The sequence below is a fragment of the Anopheles cruzii genome, chromosome 3 (genome assembly GCF_943734635.1).
Source record: "Anopheles cruzii chromosome 3, idAnoCruzAS_RS32_06, whole genome shotgun sequence".
Taxonomy (NCBI): Eukaryota; Metazoa; Arthropoda; class Insecta; order Diptera; family Culicidae; genus Anopheles; species Anopheles cruzii.
In genome coordinates, this window is record NC_069145.1 from 14,068,119 (window position 1) to 14,087,918 (window position 19,800).

At 50.6% G+C, this 19,800-nt stretch overlaps 3 protein-coding genes across 3 annotated transcripts; 2 read left to right on the forward strand and 1 right to left on the reverse strand.

Annotated features, from left to right (window-relative positions):
- The first annotated feature begins 1,943 nt into the window (after positions 1-1,943).
- LOC128274788 (putative fatty acyl-CoA reductase CG8306) lies at positions 1,944-5,279 on the forward strand. The gene is made up of 8 exons (XM_053013096.1): positions 1,944-2,205; positions 3,170-3,250; positions 3,326-3,577; positions 3,648-3,793; positions 3,865-3,974; positions 4,049-4,241; positions 4,303-4,800; positions 4,892-5,279. The coding sequence occupies exons 1-8, from the start codon at positions 2,095-2,097 to the stop codon at positions 5,028-5,030; spliced, it is 1,530 nt and encodes a 509-aa protein (XP_052869056.1). The 5' UTR covers positions 1,944-2,094; the 3' UTR covers positions 5,031-5,279.
- Positions 5,280-5,409: 130 nt separating this feature from the next.
- On the reverse strand, positions 5,410-8,946 carry LOC128271735 (cullin-2). Its single transcript, XM_053009361.1, has 10 exons — positions 8,766-8,946; positions 8,341-8,580; positions 7,886-8,267; positions 7,724-7,809; positions 7,405-7,636; positions 6,838-7,336; positions 6,387-6,763; positions 6,211-6,312; positions 6,022-6,135; positions 5,410-5,957 (listed from the first exon to the last, which is right to left on the reverse strand). The coding sequence occupies exons 1-10, from the start codon at positions 8,882-8,884 to the stop codon at positions 5,826-5,828; spliced, it is 2,283 nt and encodes a 760-aa protein (XP_052865321.1). The 5' UTR covers positions 8,885-8,946; the 3' UTR covers positions 5,410-5,825.
- A 6,338-nt stretch (positions 8,947-15,284) lies between these two features.
- LOC128272228 (uncharacterized) lies at positions 15,285-19,764 on the forward strand. Its single transcript, XM_053009996.1, is given in 9 exon segments — positions 15,285-15,320; positions 17,391-17,502; positions 17,714-17,985; positions 18,045-18,299; positions 18,336-18,763; positions 18,848-19,074; positions 19,167-19,291; positions 19,355-19,496; positions 19,595-19,764. Coding segments are annotated over 9 exon segments (1,767 nt in total).
- The last annotated feature ends 36 nt before the right edge of the window (positions 19,765-19,800 follow it).

Consider the following 19,800-nt stretch of genomic DNA (forward strand, 5'->3'; position numbering starts at 1 on the left):
ACGTCGGCGCTTGAGTCGCCACTACCTAAAATGAGAAAAACACACTCCCCGCACACAAATGTTTTTTTGTACAAAATCCTTACAACGAAACAATTGTTTTTAATGTTTACAGGTAACATTTTCGAAACAATCGATTATGGGGTTAAAAATACAAAACTACAAATCAATCGAACGGCACGCGCGCTACAATAACAATCGATCGCTGCGCTGTACAACTTTTTGCTGCTGCTGCTTGTTGAATAACGCGACCGGGGACTGGACACTCGAAGATTTCCACAAAAGTCTTTTACACCGTACAGTTACAGCAAATTAGAAATGTTTGTATTAGAAGTCGCACCACCTCGATTACGAACATCACCACTGTAAGACAATGTAAGATATTGTCCGCGGAGCAAACGAAGGGCTGTGAAGATACCATCTTCAGTTCTTTCCGCTCCGTTTGTTCCGCGGTCCGCGGAAGGGTTGTGCAAACCTTTCTTGGTGGCGCTGTGCGCAAGGTGCTCTTCAGCCAAGCTACTTACCACGGAAGACGTGACGCGTTTTTCACGCAAAACCTTAACCAATCATCCAATTCTACAGCCGTTGTCCGTACAGTGTTGCGTTTGGCGCCTTTTTTGCACAAGCCACTAGTAGCTGCATAGCTTTGCACTAATTGTTTGGTAAGAACGGGAGAAAATGCGACAAAGTTTTTAGAAAGTGTCTTCTTCCCTTAGAAGGAAGTGTGCAAAGTGACGGCCAAGCGTGATCGCGCGCAAACGTCAAAACGGTTTCTTTTTTCGTGAAGCGTTTTCGGTTCGACCAAGGTTGCTACAGTGTGCTGAGGGTCGCTCATTCTACTTGATTTGACCGTTAAGGTGTAGAGAACGGGCAACCGTTTATGTAACGGTACAAGTTAAAGGTATGTACATTTATATAAACACTTTTGTGGTGATTTAATAGTAACTTGTAAAAGTGAATATAACAGGATTACTGCGATGTTGCCCATTACCGCAGTAGTCTTACTCGCGTAACCCAAAGCCGGCCCACACTTTTGTCACACAAACCTGTCCTAGACACACCTCGACCTGTTCTGTTCCTTCGAGCAAAATTCGGGTGTGCCTGTGGCGACGAGACTTGTTCCATCATCGCCATAAGTGCAATTCGCATCCATCACGGTCCCAATGTTTGCGGAAAACAGGAACCATAAGGTTTAGGTACCGCTGCGAACCAGGGACCCTCTGTGTGTCTCGCAAGTCCGTACACGGTGTGTGCAGAATGGACTGCAAATTACATGAACTTTCTAGCGCCCCGTTTTGAAATGTGCATTAAAATCATATCAACGAAACCCATCATTTTTAAAACATTTTCCTTGCCCGTCTTTTGGGTATTTTTTCCAACGTGCGAGTTCTTTCCCGCTCGCACTTACCGTTTCCACGCAGGCGGGTTGCTTTTGTTTATGTTTTACAATCGTGTGCTCTCAATCTAACGTTGTTTCATTCAATCTTTTCTTCTTTCACGCTCTTTCTCTGTCGTTCACTCGCTGCCGCTCTCTCTCTCTCGCTCTGTCTTCCGAAAGACTGCACCCAACAAGTCAAACGCTCGAGTCAAGTGGTCGCGAGGTTCGTCGCTTACTGATCGTAGACGTCTTTCGTTCCGTTAGACGGACTTTCTATGTTACATAAAAACCGAAACACGGCGGGCTCGGTACACCGCTAGGTGAAGATATGTATAGAGGAACCGGCACACCGTGGCAAAACTTGACCACAGCAACGACCACGCAACACCAATCGCCACCAGCGCAGCGCAGTGAGCGAGCGAACGATCGATGCTGTAGCAGATCGCGGTATTTTCTACGCACCGATCGCACCGATGCAGAGGTGGCACTCGGCCGCGAGCCACGCCGATTGCTAAGCTTCGCGTGGCAAGCTGGGCGATCGTTGCGCTCATTCAGTGTCTGTGTTCGGTCGGTAGCGCGCGTGTGTCATTCGCTGTGCGGTTGCGTACGTCGTGCGTGCGTTGTTGAAACACGGTTCCACGGTTGGTGACAATTTTCCCTCCGCAAATTAGCTTCGAACGTAAATCGGTCGCACAGGCGCAGTATTCCCCGGACGAACGATGGACAGCGAAGTGCAAAATTTCTACAAAAACAAGTACATCTTCCTGACCGGAGGGACGGGATTTCTGGGCGTCGCGATCATCGAGAAGATCCTGCGGTCCTTGCCGGAGGTTTGTACCACAACAGAGTTCGAATGTCTTTTTGCGTTTCAACGGATCGATTTGCGTTGTTCGTGTGTTCCTTGGTCCGAATCGATCCCAGTTGATCGATCGATGGCAGCGTTCACGTAAGATGCGGGGTTTTCCGTTTCACAATCTTCGTTGGTCAGGTTGGAAAGGTTCGGTATCTAAAAGCCCATTACGTAGTTACGTAGGGAGTAGAGGATACGGACGGCCTGAGTTTTCCCAGCCGATCTTTGGCCGATCTCTCGCTCTTCTTCGCTTTTGGGCTCTCTCTTTTACGCTCTTTCGTGCTCTCTACCAAACCAAAAGCCACTTACAACTGTTGCGGAGTAGCTGTGTGCACTTGCAAGCTTCCTTTTCCGTAAGATCGATGATCATCATCTCCGATCATCTGCGTCTTCGACACTACCGGTACGGTATCTCGAAAAGCTTCAATTTCCGCTAATCACCTACACGTCGTTTTCCGTATCTAATGCGTGCCTGCGCAGGTCCGCCGGTCGCGCGATCATCATGACGTGACGCGAACCGCGGCGAGTTGTGCGTCAGCACGGCGCAGATCTCGCAGAGGCTGATGTCTCCATTTTTTTGTGCAAAACACACAACATTTTCGGTTTATTACACACCCATTTGTAGTCAGCTCGTGCCTGGGCCGGTTTCTCACCGGTGTTCGTGCCGGCCGTCGCAACCGTGACCTTGAATTATTGCCGGTTGATTACAACATTGAGGGTGCGTTTTTTCGTATTTCCATCCCTCACGCTACCGTAGGTTGTAGCACCAACACCAACAGTATTTGTGTTTTATTTAGCGCCGTGACCTCTCGGTAGTGTAGTGACTTTTTTGTAGTTCGATGCCCGTGGCTCCCTTGGAGTTGTGCATCTGAACCATTCTAATTGTTCAGAGCATATGAACTAAAAAGCAAAGGTTAATTCTGTTCTCTCGCCGCTCGGCTTAGATTGCTGGTATCTACCTGCTTATGCGCCCGAAGAAGGGCAAAGCGATCCAGGAACGGCTGCAGGATTTAACGAAAAACTCGGTAAGGCCCCCTTAAAGCTGTGTGGTGTTCCGAAAACCCCTGGTCTCATGATGTATCCGCAACCGTTTCGGGTAGGTCTTTGAGCAACTGCTGCAGACGCAATCACCCGACGTCTTCAAGAAGCTCATTCCCGTGTCGGGCGATGTGGGCGAAAACTTTCTCGGCCTCTCGCACGAGGACCAGGCCACGATTACCGAAAACACCAACGTGGTCATCCACTCGGCCGCCACGCTCGACTTCCAGGCCACACTCCGCCCGACGGTGAACATTAATTTGCTGGGCACGAAGCGCGTGCTGGAGCTGTGCTCGCGGATGCGCAATCTGAAGGTGAGTGGCGCCACGACCCCGCCATGGACCGTAATACGGTGACCGACATTTGCTTCGCATCTTTTCGCAGAGTGTGGTGCATGTGTCGAGTGCGTACGTAAACTCGTACCTTAGCGAGGCCGAGGAAAAGTTGTACCCGTGCACCGAGACGTCCCAGAAAGTGATCGACCTTGTGGACTCGCTCAGCGATTCCGCCCTTGACGATCTGCTGCCAAAGTGAGTACGAGGGGTGGCGGCCCTTAAGTGGTACCACTAGCCACTCAACCTCTCCCACCGTCCGCTTCCAGGTTGCTGAAGGACCACCCGAATGCGTACACCTTCACCAAGCAGCTGGCCGAGCACGAGGTCAGCAACCATGCGGCACAGTTCCCGTGTGCCATTATCAGACCCAGCATGAGTAAGTTTATAGTTTATCCGGTTGGGATGCGCGTGAATGGGGCATGATTTAACACGAATCAACCAACCCCACAGTTACCGGTGCGTGGAAGGAACCGACCCCCGGGTGGACCATCTCCAAAAACGGGCCACAAGGATTCTTGATGGGTGCCTCGAAGGGCATCATCCGTCGGTTACCGGTCGGCGTGGACCTCGTGTGCGACTACATACCGGTGGATGCCGTGGTCAATCAAACCCTGTGCCTCGGTTGGTACATGGGCACCAATAGGTACGCTCCTCAAAGTCGCCCTCCGGTGGCACGCTTTTATCGAGATCACTTTCTACTTTAGCTTCCGTGAGGTGAAAGTGTTCCACTGTACGTCGGGCACCACCAATCCGTTCAAATGGCGCTCGGTAATCGACCAGATGAACGATTACCTGCACAAGTACCCACTGAAGTCGGCCATCTGGTATCCGCGCTTGAAGTTCGTGTCGAGCCTCTGGTTGTACAAACTGTCCTCCATCTTTGTCCACATCTTGCCCGCCCTGGTACTGGATTTCGTGCTGCGAATCACCGGCGGACGCCCGATGCTGATGCGCCTGCACACGAACGTGTGGGACTCGCTGAACCGGCTGGAGAAATTCATCTTCAACGAGTGGAAATACTACAACCCGGCCACACAGCAGCTCGCCCAGTCGCTGTCGGAGCAGGATAAGAATTTGTTCAACTTCAACATCGCGCAGCTCCAGTGGCCCGAGTACTTTGTCGAACTGACGCAAGGCGTGCGCCAGTATCTGAACAACGAAAAACCGAAATCGCTCGATGCCGCTCGGAAGAAGGATAAGATGTAAGATGAGCTGCTCGCGGGATCGCTCGCGGGATCGCTGCTCGCCATTAGAAAGACCCACTCACACCTTTTCCTTTGTCCACACTTTCAGACTGTTCGTCGTGGACCTCGTGTTCCAGGTGCTGGTGTTCTCCCTGTTTGGGATGCTCCTGGCAACGCTGTTCGGATCGTGCACCAGCTGCTTCTGGCTGTTTGGAGGCATCAGCTATTTGCTGTTCAGTTTGCTCTAGGCCGGACGCGCCACTCGGCCACCTTCTCGTGCATTTCAATACCTCTCCACATTTAACCTCCCGCTAACCGGGTGCGTCCTATGTTAAGAACTCTCACATCCATTGGCCAGCGTCGGTTTCGTCGGGCTGGCTGCCGGATGTTACGGTGGGTATCTGATCCCCTGTGTTTTGTTTTGTGGTTACGGAAGTCGGCAAAAAAGTAAATTAAAAACGATCCATAAAAAAATGAATAAAAACCCTAAACTCCAACCGCGGCTGAGTGTTCAATAAATGGTAAAAACGGAAAGAAAACTACGTGGGCCACAAAACAAAAATAAAGCAACAATGTATTTACAAAAGAATGAAAAAGAATGTTTTATAAAACAATTTAACCGCTCGTGCGAGCGGACGAGCACACGCTAGTCAAACATAATATCCGCGAGAGCTAGTCGGGACCCCGGATACGGTGCTATCCTGTAAGTTTTCACGCGCTGCCGTTGTGGCCTTGAAAAAAAAAACGTTCAAACATGACCCTCGCGGTATTGCTGCCGTGTTGCGTTTACTCAGAGATTCACATCACAAATGGGCTACAAGATTTGCAGGGTGATTGGGACGTCGGTTAGGAAGAACTCTGAGCAGCACAGTTTACAGTAATGGGTGAGCGAGGGCTAGCCAAAAAGGGGTTGAGCACTGCTGCTGCTGCCAACTGATGTCGAAACGGACGGAGGCTCCGGAGGACCCATGAGACTTCGCAGTGCAGTGCCAGTGTTCCAATAATAAATTGCTGATACGACCGACCGAGAGAGTTTGGATCGCTTACGCCACGTAGCTGTACTCGTCACCCGAGTTCGGAGTTCGCTCGATGTACTGCTTATCGATCAGTGATTCGATGCATTTCTTGATCATGGACACGTGAGGCGCAAAGCTGACCTTCGATTGTGACAGAATCTAAGAATTGTGGGACACAACATTAGGGTTATTATTTCGAAACACGCGATCAAGGTCATCTTACCTCCTGAATTAACGCATTGTGGCGCAGAACCTTTCGAGACTTCATTATGCGCACAATAGCGGCCTGAAGATACATTTTGCGATCTTCATCCACTGCACTCATCGTGTGTTCGACCTGCGAAGTGTAAAGAATCCAGAGAGGGTTTCGAAATGAACCTCGAAACGGGCGCCTTGGCCGTCTCTTACGTACCTCCTGGGGAGTTTCCTTCTGCAGATTAGTGGTGATTTTAAATTTCGTGCGCTTATTGTTGTAATTCGTGTTGATACTAACTTCCGTTTCGTCAGACATTTTCTAAACGTGAATGAATGTGCCGAAATTAGCGTATGAGTTCTCGAATGATGCCCGCCGAGCCGCTCATTCCTTACCTCTTCGCTGAGCAGTAAAATTTTCGCCTCAACCAAGCTCTGCAGGTGCCGTTGGAAGATCTCCTGCTGCAGCTGCAACGAGGACTGTAGCTCCTTGCACGTGTACTTGTCCGTGTTTTCGAACATGAGCAGTATCGCCATCTGGTACGTTTGCATCGTCACGATGTAGTTGCGCTTCTCGAACGACAGCTTCATCTCGCCGTGACACAGATGGTGCAGCCAGGTGAGCTTGCGGCCACTGAAGTTGATATGGTAGAACTTTTCAAACAGGCGAATGGACTTCTCAAACTCCTGCGGTATCGCGAACGACGCAACGACCTGCGTCGGGCCAAGGGGCCACGCACCCGCTTGCAGCACCTTGACGGAGAAGTTGATGCCTGGAAAGCAAAGGGAGCGCATGAGTGCACATCAAGTTTCCCCGAGCCCGCCCGGGGCCACCCGCGATTGTTACCCGTTTCGAGCCAGTTGTCGTTGAGATAGTTGGTGAACTTTGTGTTCAAATCGGTCGACACCGAGATGTCGGTGAACATGCGGTGCAGCTTGTTGGTGAACTCGTATCCGCACGCCTGTTTCAGCTTGTTGATCATCATCTCTTCCGCGTCCATGCTCTGTGACTGCTCGTGTATCAGCCGCTTGGCCAGCATGCGGCTGTAGAACTTCTGGTACACGTCCTTGTCCTCGATGTACTTGAAAATGATGATGCTGCGCGTCAGCTTCTGGTCGATCTCGCCCTCGGTCGTTTTCGATTTCTTCAGCAAACTGTCACAGTACTTGGCCACCAGTTCCGCACTGCGGCACATCTGGTTGTTGCTGTGCTTTTCATTGATGATGCGGGCACACGCCTTATCCAGCGCACCGAGAAACAGCGGATCCGACCGGAACGTGCGGTGAATCAGTTCCTCGTACTTCCGGTGAACGTCCAACATGTTTTCCACGAACTGTATGTGTACCTGAGGGGCGGCCAGAGCCAGTTACATTAGCACGGTGACAGGGATGGGCGGTCAGAGTTCACGCTTACCGAATCACCCTTCATGCAGGCGATCGTTTTCTTGCCCTGCTCCTTGATGTGCTCCAGGAACACATCGATCAGTGGCTTCAGTCCCTCGGTGACCGGTTTCAGCAGAATGTACAGATTCCTCAGATCGGCACTCTTCTCAGTGGCCACCATCTCCTTGCACTCCGAGTACAAGAATTTCATGTGCTTCGTCACCATTTCCTCCTCGCACACTTTCCGCAACTTCGGCAGCGAACTGAGGATCGTTCAGGGGGAATGCAGAGCCGACAATGAAAAGCACGAGCACGGGACAACGCTACGGACACACTCCGTTCGCACATACCTGGCGTGAAGATAGATGTTTCCTAGTTTTTCTTCTTCCTCGAACTTTTTGATGATTTTTTCCATATACTGGCTAACGGTGCACACCTACGGTATGCGACAGAGAACGGCATTAACAAGATTACTCAAAGAAATTGCTCAGCAGCAGCATGCTCTACTTTACCTGCAGAAGCTCGCTGGCCACGATACGGAAATGCTGCGCACTTTCTTCGAGCATGCGCGCCTCGAACAGCTCCTGGTACAGCTTCAGCGAACCCTTTAGACGGTACTCCTGCACGGCCACGAAGCTCTGTATCACGCCGCGTATAAAGTTGGTGCTGTTGTTCGACTGATCGCTGCTGTTGCTCGCCCGCTCCGCGTTGATGCCCTTCAGTATCTGATCGACCAGCTCGCTGCCCAGCCGCTGGATCATGTACTGGTTCCAGATTTCCAGCGCCAGATCGCCGATTTCCATCTTCTCCTGGCTGTCGCTGTGGTTGATACACCCGTACACCACTTCCGCTTCATTGAGCTTCTGCTTCTTTATGTGCTGGTTGTTAAGGTATCTACCGGGAGCGGAAAAAGAACTCTCGTTCACTCTCTTTCGGCTGGCCAGACTGGCCACTGTCTTGCGCTTACTGGTAAAAGTGATTTAAGTACTGTGAACCGCGGCTGTACTCTATCCATGCGTCGTAGTACCGCGCCAGCAGCAGATCCGATGGCGTAGAGTGGCCGTCCTTGGAGGCATCTTCCGCATCGGGCACTAGCACACGCTCGAGCAGCAACTTTTGGACGTGATCTTCAAGAAACGTTTTTGTCTCTAGGTACAACCGATCCGCCAGCGGTTCCGGATGAGCAACGCAAATGACGTACACGTCCCTGAAGCGGCAGGAAAGTAGCAAAACAAACAAACGGACATGTACCTAAACTGTTTCAACTGAATGGAGGTCGAGCCATGCTTTTGCTTTGATTGGGCGCTTTGTCACAGTGCAATCCGAGTCGCACTGAACGGCGTTGCCGATGGCCATGGCCTAGATTTGGCGTCCACGAGGAGTTACGCTTACACGAATCGATTGTTCCAAACGGTGCGATTGACGTACTGCAGCGTCATCACCTGCTGCACCGTTTCCCGAAGGTCCTTCCAGACATCCTCAAAGACAATGGTCTTCGGTTTGAGCGACATCTTTCCTCGGTTCTTCCGCTTCCTCTGGGCAGTTGCTGTGAGGCGGGGCTGAAAAATAACGACGTTCTATTTAAAGCGCACTTTCAGCCGTCCGTTTTGCTCGCCCCGTCGTCGTGAGTAAGCGAATTCGCCGTCCAACGTAAACATAGACCATTGCGCGCAGGCCGAAAACTACGCACAACGCAAACGGGCACGCAGAGGCCTGCTTTGTTTGCTCCGCGCACTGAATGCCCGTGTGATCTACGGGAGCTTATTTAGCGATCGCCACTTTCGGTCAGTGCACAAACCTTTCTCTTATATCTTGTTCGACCCGATGAGTTTCAACTTTCTTTACCTTCTCAACTGTTCATAACACGCAAAAATAAATTGTATGGCAGCAGTGCTGCCGGTCGAAGGTTGCCGTTTTGACAGCTGCCTGCCCGTTGGCTTTGACAGGCGTGCTGTTCGTGTGGCAGCAGCGCTTTGTGCGACGTACTTTTAAACCTGCAACGAAAGTTAAACGATGAAAAGAACAAAATAACGGCCCCTCACGATACCCACCAACTGCGATTCGTGTGTGACAATGTGATGAAATTGAAAGCTCGCTGCTACCGACGAATGTATTATGTGATTTTGAGTTAGCCAGCAACTACCACTTGTTGAATGCACACGTGAAGCAAAATAAGTCTTAATGGGACAACCAAATACTACAAGTTCATGAACAACAACGTCTTCATACAATTTTTAAAAGTAATATTTTTCCAATTTCACTGTACGAGATTTACCGACGATTACGATTGGAAAAGGTATTATAAAATAACACCACCTTCCATTATTCAACGATCTGGCCCACCACGGGCTTTCCAGGCCGTTCGATCCAAGCCACAATTGTGTGTCCAACTACAGCTCCGACCAAACCGGAAATCAATTAGATCACATGATCGCTTCTTTAAGAGGTCAATATTAAACCTTGGTGCCCACTCGTTGCACTCCGCAGACGGACGTTTTCTGAGGCCCATACCCCAAACGTGCCACTAAATGAATCTGCAAACCACAAAATAAGTGTAAAATCGTCTCATTAGCACCCGGCGTGGCGGAAGGGCAGCACAGCATGATGGTTCCCATTCGGTCATTTTCCGTTTGTTTATCAATTTTTAATTGAATTGCAAATTCGTGCTACCGTGCCAGTAGCCCCACGGAGTGGTCAGCCTCGGCCAGCAACAGGACCTCCGCTTAGGGCTCGCTCTCTCTCTCTCTCTTAGGGTTTTCGTACTCTCGCGAGCCTACCGTCGGGACCGCATATTGCGCATGTCCCGAAGAAGTCTACTCTACTCGCTCGATGATGCCGTTTTTCCTGGGGCACTACACTACCCGAGCGGGAGTAAAATAACCGTAACGCAGTTCATCGGAACCGTGGGCACTGGAGCCAGCAGCAGCTAGTCGAAGTCCGTTTCGCTTCGTCCTCCGAAGTCGGTTTTGAGGGCGGTGAGATAGTGCGATGAGTACGAGCCCGCAGCGCCCGATGGCGTAGGAGAAATCTAGAAAACAGTCCCACATCCGCTCCACAGGTGTAGGTAGCTTCGCGAGGCTCGCATCGTTCTCGGTCCGTTTCTCGGTGGTGGTCTGTGTTCAAGTTCTCTGGCTAAGGTTAAGGGCTGACAAAATCGATTAATATTCCATGAATGGAGCCAATTGGTGTTTTGCTGACCGCATCGTATCAGTCCAAGGCTCGGAATCCAAACAGCAGTGCTAGCTAAGCTCAAACTGTCCCCTTTGGAAGCTCTGAGCTGTGCATATAAATTGATCCAAAAGCCCACTGTTGGTCCACGAAGCGCAAACACCACTTACCCAACCGCGGCCGGGACGGACGGGCGTGAAAATCCTGACCTCGGATTCTCAGGGGCACCAGGCGCCTCCATCGGTGTTCCGTCGGGCGCAAATCGGGCAGTTTTGGAAAACGGTCTTGAAAATTGAAACGAAAGGAGCTAAAAGTGTGGGAAAGAAAAAACAAACACCCTCGTCCGTACTGTCGAGAACGTGTACGACGCTTCTCTCCGTAACGGTTGGGAAATGTGCAACAAATGGATGAGCGGTCGCTGAACGTCGAGCGTCGCGTATGTGCCCTATTTCAATCCATCACATTATCAGCTGCCGCGCGCATGATACCGCATGAAAACATCACTTCCGGAAAGTGTTGCCGTTGAGCAGAGTGCCAAACAGAAAAAGGACAGCCAGAAAGAGAATACCACCAACGGGGGCTTCCGGACCGGAGGCGTATCATAGGCGCCGCTGCCTCCTCGGTCCGCTGCTGCTGGAACACCTTCCGGAAAGGCTCATCCTTTGCCAGCGAGCGTTCAACAAAACACAAACCAGCACGAAGGTAAGCGGACGACGGGAATTTGGCGAACAAAGTTAATTCAATCATCTGCCACCGCGCGCGAAAGTTTTCCGTTTTCCCATTCTGCTTCTCATCAATTTTGTGGCCGAAAACTCTCACCACACACACACACTCACACACAGAGTTAGAGGCTAATATTTATAATAATTTACTCTGATAATCACCTCGGCCATTTCGTGCGCAAGTACATAATATACACGGCAACGACGACCACCGGGTGGCAGCGTGCGATCTGGGCTCCGGGCGATATCCTTTCCCAGCAGGGACGTCGGAGCCGCGCACAAGGGGTCGGGTTTTCGGTTTTTTACAATTCGCCCCGCCATCGTGTGGCCCTGAAATTGGAACCGTAACGTTGGTTCGGTGGGTTTTGGACCGCCATCGCCCGGGGGCCGATGGAAGGCTGTTTGATTTACTGGGGAGTCTGGCCTGCCACGTCGCTATAAATAGTCGGTTTCGGGGGTTCGGTCGCTAATACCTCGACCGGTCGCTAATATTGAAATGCCGATCTCAATCAATCATACATGTTGTTGTTGTTTTCGTTAAAATTGGCCGGACAAAAAACCACCCAACAGATACGGGGGCGGTCCGAGGGCTTAGGTTTCCATTCAGGTCCGGGGTACGTCAAGAGAGCAACAGCTGGCCTTCAACAAGGCGGCCGGAAGAATGTTTCCTTACACCGTTCCCCCATCGGGTGAATTCTATGGACCGAGTGGCGAAGTTTTATTCGTCTTATCGATTAAATCGTAAGCCATTCCCCAAGAATGGAGCCGGGACCAGGACTGAACCGGGCCGGAACGGAAACTCATCATCGATACGGAGCAGTGAGCTGCTCCTGCTGGTGTCGGAGATGCTTAATAGATGAGCTCTGTGTTTCTGCTGCTGTCCAAGGTTGAGATGTTTTTCCACGAATTGAGCGGGTCGCTGGACAGCAGTGAGCAGCGAGATAGTGGCCTGGCTTGACGAACGTCCGGTCCGTGCCTACCGTGCCTCTGGGGAGATCTGGGGACGGGTTTTTACTGAACAAAACCCCACCACAATTTTCACACCTAAAATCGAATCGATTGGGCGAACTACGCCATCCATTGGCCGCCACGGTTTTCGGAGTGATGTCCCGCGTTAGTCAATCGACGTCAGTTATGGTTATTAATTCATTGAGCAAATGGCATTATGTGGGGTTGTTTTCAGTGAATTTTTCTGTGGAATGTTTTCTTTTTCCTCCAAAATAGCGGGTTTCGGGTAGAATCTATTGCCCACTTAAACATCCGGCAATTTTTCGACGGCACGATGGATGAAGTCTACATGTTTTTGTCTAAATCTGATTTATAAGCATTCGTGATGGCAAATAATCGCTCCAGAACAAGAGGCACTCCACGGAAGGTGGGATTAGCTGAAGGTTATTCATTACAAACTGCTAACGAAGCTGCAGACGTCTAATAGACACACATAGACCCAAGTTGAAGTGTTTTTATCTCGAAAAGAGTTCTCTAATATATTAAGCTCCCAAAACCACCAGAATCGCATCTATATGCACCTAGTACACGGCGAAGCGAGCATAGGTTGGTCGAACAGTTTATCAAACTGTTTATCAAACTCCCTACCTTACTCTACACATTGAATCTATTATGGAACAGAAAAACATCTCCGATCGGAAGCTCGCTGACTCGTGAAGGACATTCATGGGCCATGTGTTTATAGGGCACCGTACAGCATACGACCCGTAGTAACAAGTTTATCCGTAAGCCCGGCATCGGTGTTGCTTATGTTCCTCCATCCTGCAATAGCCCCTTCACCACCACCACAAGCAACTGCATCGTACGCCCTTTATTACAGAAAAAAACCGGATGGAATCATGCGGAAATAGTGGACTTTAAAGCATCTTCCGTGGTTCGCTTCCGTCGCTTCTGAGGCTTCTGCTGTCGTGAGTTCTGCCCTTCGCACCGAGAGCCTCTTGTTAGTCCATTTCGTGGAATGCATTTATTATAAACCCGCGATGGGATCCACATTATTTTATGAACTGTTGTCTATTTTTTTTCGCTCTGCCCTTCGCCATTCATTCACGACCCATGCGTTATTAGTCAGACGGGATCAGCAGAAGCAAAAGCAATCTCCATCACCGCTAGTGCTTGAGTACCCCTGAGGAGAAACCCAAGGAAGCTGCCTGTGGGGGGCATGAAAGCTGGTAAGAAACATAAAAACTCCCATCGACTGTCGTCCACCCGGCTGCCGCTAGTTATACCCGGATCCTAATGTCCTGAGAAGGGCGTAGAGAAACTCCACACACCGTGGAACACACCGTGAGCGGCGATTCATTGAAGTTAGCGCAAGAGGAAGGAATCCATCCTTGACCTCTCCCGGAGCAGGCATGACCGGGCAGGACCGTGGAACGGGACGGGACGACGGATGACGATAGGAGGTTGTGTGTGCTACTATTTCGCAATAGATGGAATCGCTTCTCGAGCGAGAGAGGAGTTTGGGATGGCCGAGGTTCAAAGTTTGCGTTGGGGCTTTTCACGAATCATATTTTGTGGTTTCCCCGTGTGTGTGTGTATGTGTGTGTCCGTATGAGGTTTACCGTTTTTCTTCTTCAGTTAGACAGCCTCTCGAAGAACATATGGCCGGGAACATTTTGAGGGCTAGTTTGGTGGTGGAGGCCGCTCATTTGCCCGAAGCCCATCGTACCCGAAGTATCCTTCTTCCGTGACATGATCAAACCATGTCCCAAACCAACACTGGCACGAAAAGCTCCGGCGAAGGCTTATCAATGCGATGCGAGTGGGGTCGGGATCCTAATTGTGGGTTCCAAAAAAGGGTTTGCTGCCCATTACTCTCTACCAAATGTCGCATAGTTGTGGTTTAATGGTTTTCGCTTTTGGCAAAGAGAAGCGTTTTTTTTTCTAAAACAAAAAACAGGTTGCAAATCAAATGGTTTCGTTTGTGGTACCCATTTCTGCGTTTATCAGTATGTAATGTTAGGTATACAGCTATGTTTAAGGATTCTTATGCGCTTTGGTAGGTTTAAAGTTGGCTTCGTGATGAACAACGTACAGCTGGTCTCACCTTTCAGAAGGTTCCGTGCTCTGGAGCCCAGATATGAACAGTAGACTTGTAGATTTCATGCACCGTGTTGTGAGCTTTATCTGATGTTACGCTCCCAACATAAAAATATAGATAAATATATCATAAAATATGGTGCCACATAATTCAAAGACTTTTGTATGATAGCGACAACTGAAGACTTAAAACTCAATTGTACTCCTTATATAAGGGAAAAATAAATAAATAAACATAGAAAACTATTGACCGACAAAGTGGAATCAATTACGGTCTCGGTAATGTTACGACTGTTCAATACCGTCTTTTAATAAATAATGCTAAGAATCCTGGCTGTCTGATACCTAAACATATCAGTTTCCACGAGAACTTCGGGGAGAGAAAAATAAAAATGAATAGCTATCCCATTAAAAACTATAGCTTTACCTGCAGAGAGACGGTCGCTGCCGCAAAATGCTGGAGACTAGTTTAAAATTGACAAACTTTCTGACCACAAACTATATTCGTAGCATCTCCTTGGCAGAGGCTCGCCGGCAATCATCGGTCGGTCGCTCGGTCGCTCGACCGAAAGGTCTGCCGTGTGATTTCCGACATCGCGATGTTCCAATATGTTGCACCAATTTCACGCCATATCGCATTACATTTAAATTGCTTAGAAATCGCATTTCACGTTCACGGCCGCTTCGAACGCTATGTGCCGAAGTGGGGGGACTGTCATAAAAAATAGCTATCATATCTTGCCATTGCCACGTGATTGGCGCGCGAAAAACAGGATATGTTGTAAAAATACTACACGTTCTCTTTCACGCTCACTCTCTCTCTTTCGCTCTTCGTCCGCAGAAAACCAACGTCACCATCTCAACATCATCATCGCTCGGTGGTATTATCGCTGCTCGAGGCTATCACTGTTGCTTCTTCTGCTATCACTATCACTGTTGCTGCTGCTGGTCCTGGTGCAAATAAAATATCAAAATGCTTCCAGCGAACGTTATGTCCTTCATGAAAAAGGTGAGTAGTTGGCCGTCTCGAACCACAACCTACATCCTTCGTGGGCGAATCATGGCCATGTAAACCCACACGCATCGTGCGGAATGCATGGAGCTTAAAAACAACGCTAAAACGCATCCAAGCAAGCATAGCCACCGTCTCTCTAATGCTCGAGAAACCGGAACTCTAAACGCTGCTTTCGCGCATTTCCGGAGCAGCTCCGGACGTAAAGGGCGACTCGTTTATGCACGGAAAGGATTTCCCCCCCAGCTCCACCACCGCGGCCGAAACTTCCCGCTACGTCTAGGTCGAAACCGCCCCTCAGTCCAGGAAAGCGTTCTGTTGCATAATTAATATTTACTTAAGCAGCTCGGTTTTATTAGCTAAAATAGCCTTTACCTGTGAACGCACTGAGTGTGTGCTCCAAGTGTAAAGTGTTAATGTTTTTTTTTAATTATATAATTTTTCGCCACACCGAGATGGCCTGTAATTATGTCACAACTTTAATGGTATAGAAATGGCAACCGGATACTCAACAGAAAGCGTCAGTCAGCTTACTGTGACTTTCATACTTTTCACATTCATACATACATATATGATTGAGAATTAATAAGGCCGAAAGCTTAACATTTAGTAAGTAATGAATTAGTTGAAGATCGTATTGGCTCACCGTTTGATGTTTCTAAAACGCGGACCGAGATTGCTTCTCCACAGACTGATAAGTAGCTCGTTAATATTCCGTTGTTTCGTAAAGCCATTCATATTCCTAATCAAACTCTATAAAGTTCAGAGAAAAGGATAATAAAGTGAATGAAGAAAATTGGGACAATAATTTATCAGTTTTTGAGCAGGAAAAACGCTGGACATTTAGTGCAGAACTCGAGCGGAAGTTGCGAAACAGTGTACTTTAAACGAAGCCCGTTCAGCAAAACTAACCGAACCGAAACGTTTCAATGTTGTCATCTAGTTATTGTGAATGAATCATTTCTAAATATAACACTATTGACCATCCTTGATGGGCTTCATGAAATGTCTGTTCCTGTATCCTGCGATCTGCTGAAACATGCTTGCAACATCACCATTAACGCTTGCTTTTTTGAATGTGCACAATGAATGTGCCATAAATTCAATAAAACGAGCAACTTCGAGAAAGTAATTCATAAGACAGGGCTTAAGGGTTTTCTGTTTGGCCTTTGTGTAGCACACTTCCACCATCGTGCACTTTAATTGTTCTGCCACACAACAAATACCGCAGAGAGACACACAGCTAAAGGTTTTCCCCTTTTGCGGCTGGCATAATCATGCCCGGCCACGGCCTGGAGCATGTATTCAAATAGACGCTACAGGGCACAGCGGTGCAGAATGGACAGAAAAATGAAAACCATAGGACGGAAAAGGCGAAACTATCACCGATTGTAGCGGGCCGATGCCGTCAGGACCTTCTAGACAGGATTGTGTGACCAAGGCACACGATCTAATATAACTCGGCAAAAGCTTGGCAGCTCGATGGCCAAGTATCACGTTGGACGTTGGTCCCACCTCCAGAGTTCTCTGTGCGTGTTCTGAGTACGTTATTTTTGTAACAATTAGAAAAAGTTGCTGCACGTGTGGGCAGCAAAATACGCACACGCTCTCTGCGGATCTCGCCATCGCCGGCCCTTCGAGGTGGTAACTGGAGTTGAAACTTGGTGCTAAAATACTCTGTGTCAATAAATATTAATTTTCCAAGAATCGTATTTTCTGCCCCGTGCGCACTGTTGGCCGTTAGTGCGACCGAGCACGCGACACCGTCCGCCGTTGTTGCGCCGTTCGATGTTGATGTTGGTCGCGATGGGCGCGAGGGCCGAGCGTTGTGCGAGTGGAAAAGTACGCACAAGAAGTGCGAAGTCTGGATGTTGGGGATGGATTTCGTAACGATGCTTCCTTGGGACCGAGGGCCAGTTAATCTATCCAGAAGTTTTAATTTAACAAGCACGGACACTCAACGAGCCGGATCTCGCGAAACCCCAAGGTCTCGGGGGTTGGCCATGGATTCTTCGTCACCGACTGACAGCGGCCGTGGCTGTTCTCCTTTTCTCCGCTCTCTTACAGATGGTCGCCACGGACGAGGCGTCCCATCAGCAGCCCTCGATGGAGAACACGGGTGCTTTCGGGAAGCTGAAGCAAACGCTGTCCACATCGCTGCTAACTGCACAGGATAGAGGTAGATGCCCGGCGCTTCTTGGTCGAAGCCATTTGGCTTCGTTTACTTTGGTTTACTTTATCAAACAGCAAGCCAATATCGTTCCAAAAGCCAATTCCAATTATTAGATAATCCGAGTAGTATCTAGGAGAAGAATGGCCGTCCGGTCTCAACTGGCATTGGCTGGTCTCGCTCGCCTGATAAATATGTTGTTGTCTCGTTGCCGTTGCAGTGAACAAGATGTCCCCAAGGCCGTCGCTAGTTCCGGACACGAGCGACTCAGCGCACACACCGGACGACCCGTACAAGGACGGGGCGGCGGTCGACAAGATGGCTTCCGGCGGTACTGACGGCGGCAACAAGTTCAACACACGCTCCGGCTCGTGCCGGATATGCTTGAAGTCGTTCAAACCGAACGACTTCAAAAAGACCTGCGTCGAGTGCGACCAGAAGGTGTGCGAAGACTGCGCCAGCTACAGCAAGCTGCAGGATTCGGACGATCTGGTAAGTCCGGCGAGTTCCTTTCCGGTTCGCATCAAATTACGTCCGTCGTTCCGTTGCAGGATCTGTGGCGATGTAGCGTCTGCCGGCGGAAGATGGCATCGCGCATCTGCATACCGCAGGAGTCGACCGATTCCGCCCTGGAGGTGCCGGTCATGGAGACGCTCCAGCGCCGCCACTCGGACATCAAGCTCGGCTTCAGCCAGCACCTGGACGATGGCAGGGGTACGGCGCTGGCGCCCCCGCGCAGTCCCGAGTTGCGCCGCCACTCGGACGTCTCGCCGGCCTCGCTGAAGGAGCTGGAAAAGCTGAAGGGCGTCCAGAAGCCGAACACCGATGCGGACTGGCGCAAGGGGCACAGTGCGGCCCCGAGCCGCTCGACCAGTCCGCCCGGCCGAAAGGAGATGGAGCTCGGCACGCCGCGGATCTTTTCCCGCCGGCCCTCGACCAAGATGTCCCGCCAGCACAGCTACGACGACGAGTTCAAGACGATGAGCTCCGACAGCAACCTGGCGGAGGCGGGCCTCAACCTGCCGCCGCCGATGCCGAGGCGGAAGTCGGCGTACGACGTGTACGCGCCCGGCGTGCTGGTCAACGCGATGCAGTCCATCAAACTGACGCCGGACGATATGGAGAAGATCAGCACGTCCCGGCGGGCGTCAATGAAGATCATGGGCGGAGACGGGGACTTCGCCGGGGACGACCATTCCGTGGCCGACCTGAAGGCCGCCGGGCTGATGGTGGACGACGATCGGCGGCACAAGCGACGGGGATCGCAGCTGTAAGCCCAGTGTCTCCGGTCGTGGTAGTGGTGGCGGTTGTGACGTAGCTAGCCCCCTTTTTCTTTTTTCTATCCCGCCGGCAGACCGGACATATCGGCCCTGAAGGACAAAAGTGCCCAAAACGCGGCGAACATGAACATATCAGTCTACCAGTGTCCCGCGCTCGAAGACTTGGAGGCCCCCAAACGGCAGACCTCGCTCGACGGCGAGGGCATCAAGATCGTCATCCACGATGCGGACGCCGGCCCGCTGTGTGCCGCCAAACGGAGCGTCACCCTGCGGAGGGATCCCTCGGATAAGGCCCACCGAAGTACGTCCGGGGTTGGGGGCTGGGCTTTCTATTGGGCAAAGTGCACATCTATCGTCTGACCTTCTGTGAGTTCTCTGTCGGTATCTTTGCAGCCAGAGGATTCGGGATGCGTGTGGTTGGTGGAAAAACCGGAACCGATGGTCGGCTGTTTGCGTACATTGTCTGGACGGTGCCCGGTGGACCGGCCGAGAAGGGTGGCCTACAGCAAGGCGATAAGGTGCGTTGCCGAGAGACTGGAAGATAGCTGGCCTCGAATTAGTCGTGGTCCTCTACTTTACAGATACTCGAATGGTGCGGTGCCTCGCTGACGGACCGCAGCTTCGAGGAGGTGTGCGCCATCATGGACCGCACGGGTGACACGGCGGAACTGCTGGTCGAGCACGCTACCGACTTCAAGATGTGCGAGCTGCTGGACGAAGGTGGCATGGGCATGAACGTTGTTGGGTCGACCTACAGCGGCAGCAGCAATTCGACACGAGCTTTGCCAGAAACAAACGTACACAATCTGACGTCCGGTGAGTACCACCCGGGAACCGTGTTGCCGCCCGCGGATAGGCGTTACTCATGTTGATTTCGTGTTTTTTTTTTCATCCTTCCTCCAAACGGGCCATTGCCGCAGAGAGTGAAGGAACTGTGGACAAATCTCCCTCGTCGCCGACCCGTCGCAAGTTGCCCAAAACACCGGTATAAATCAATGCATAGCTTTTTCCTTTCTCATTCTTACAT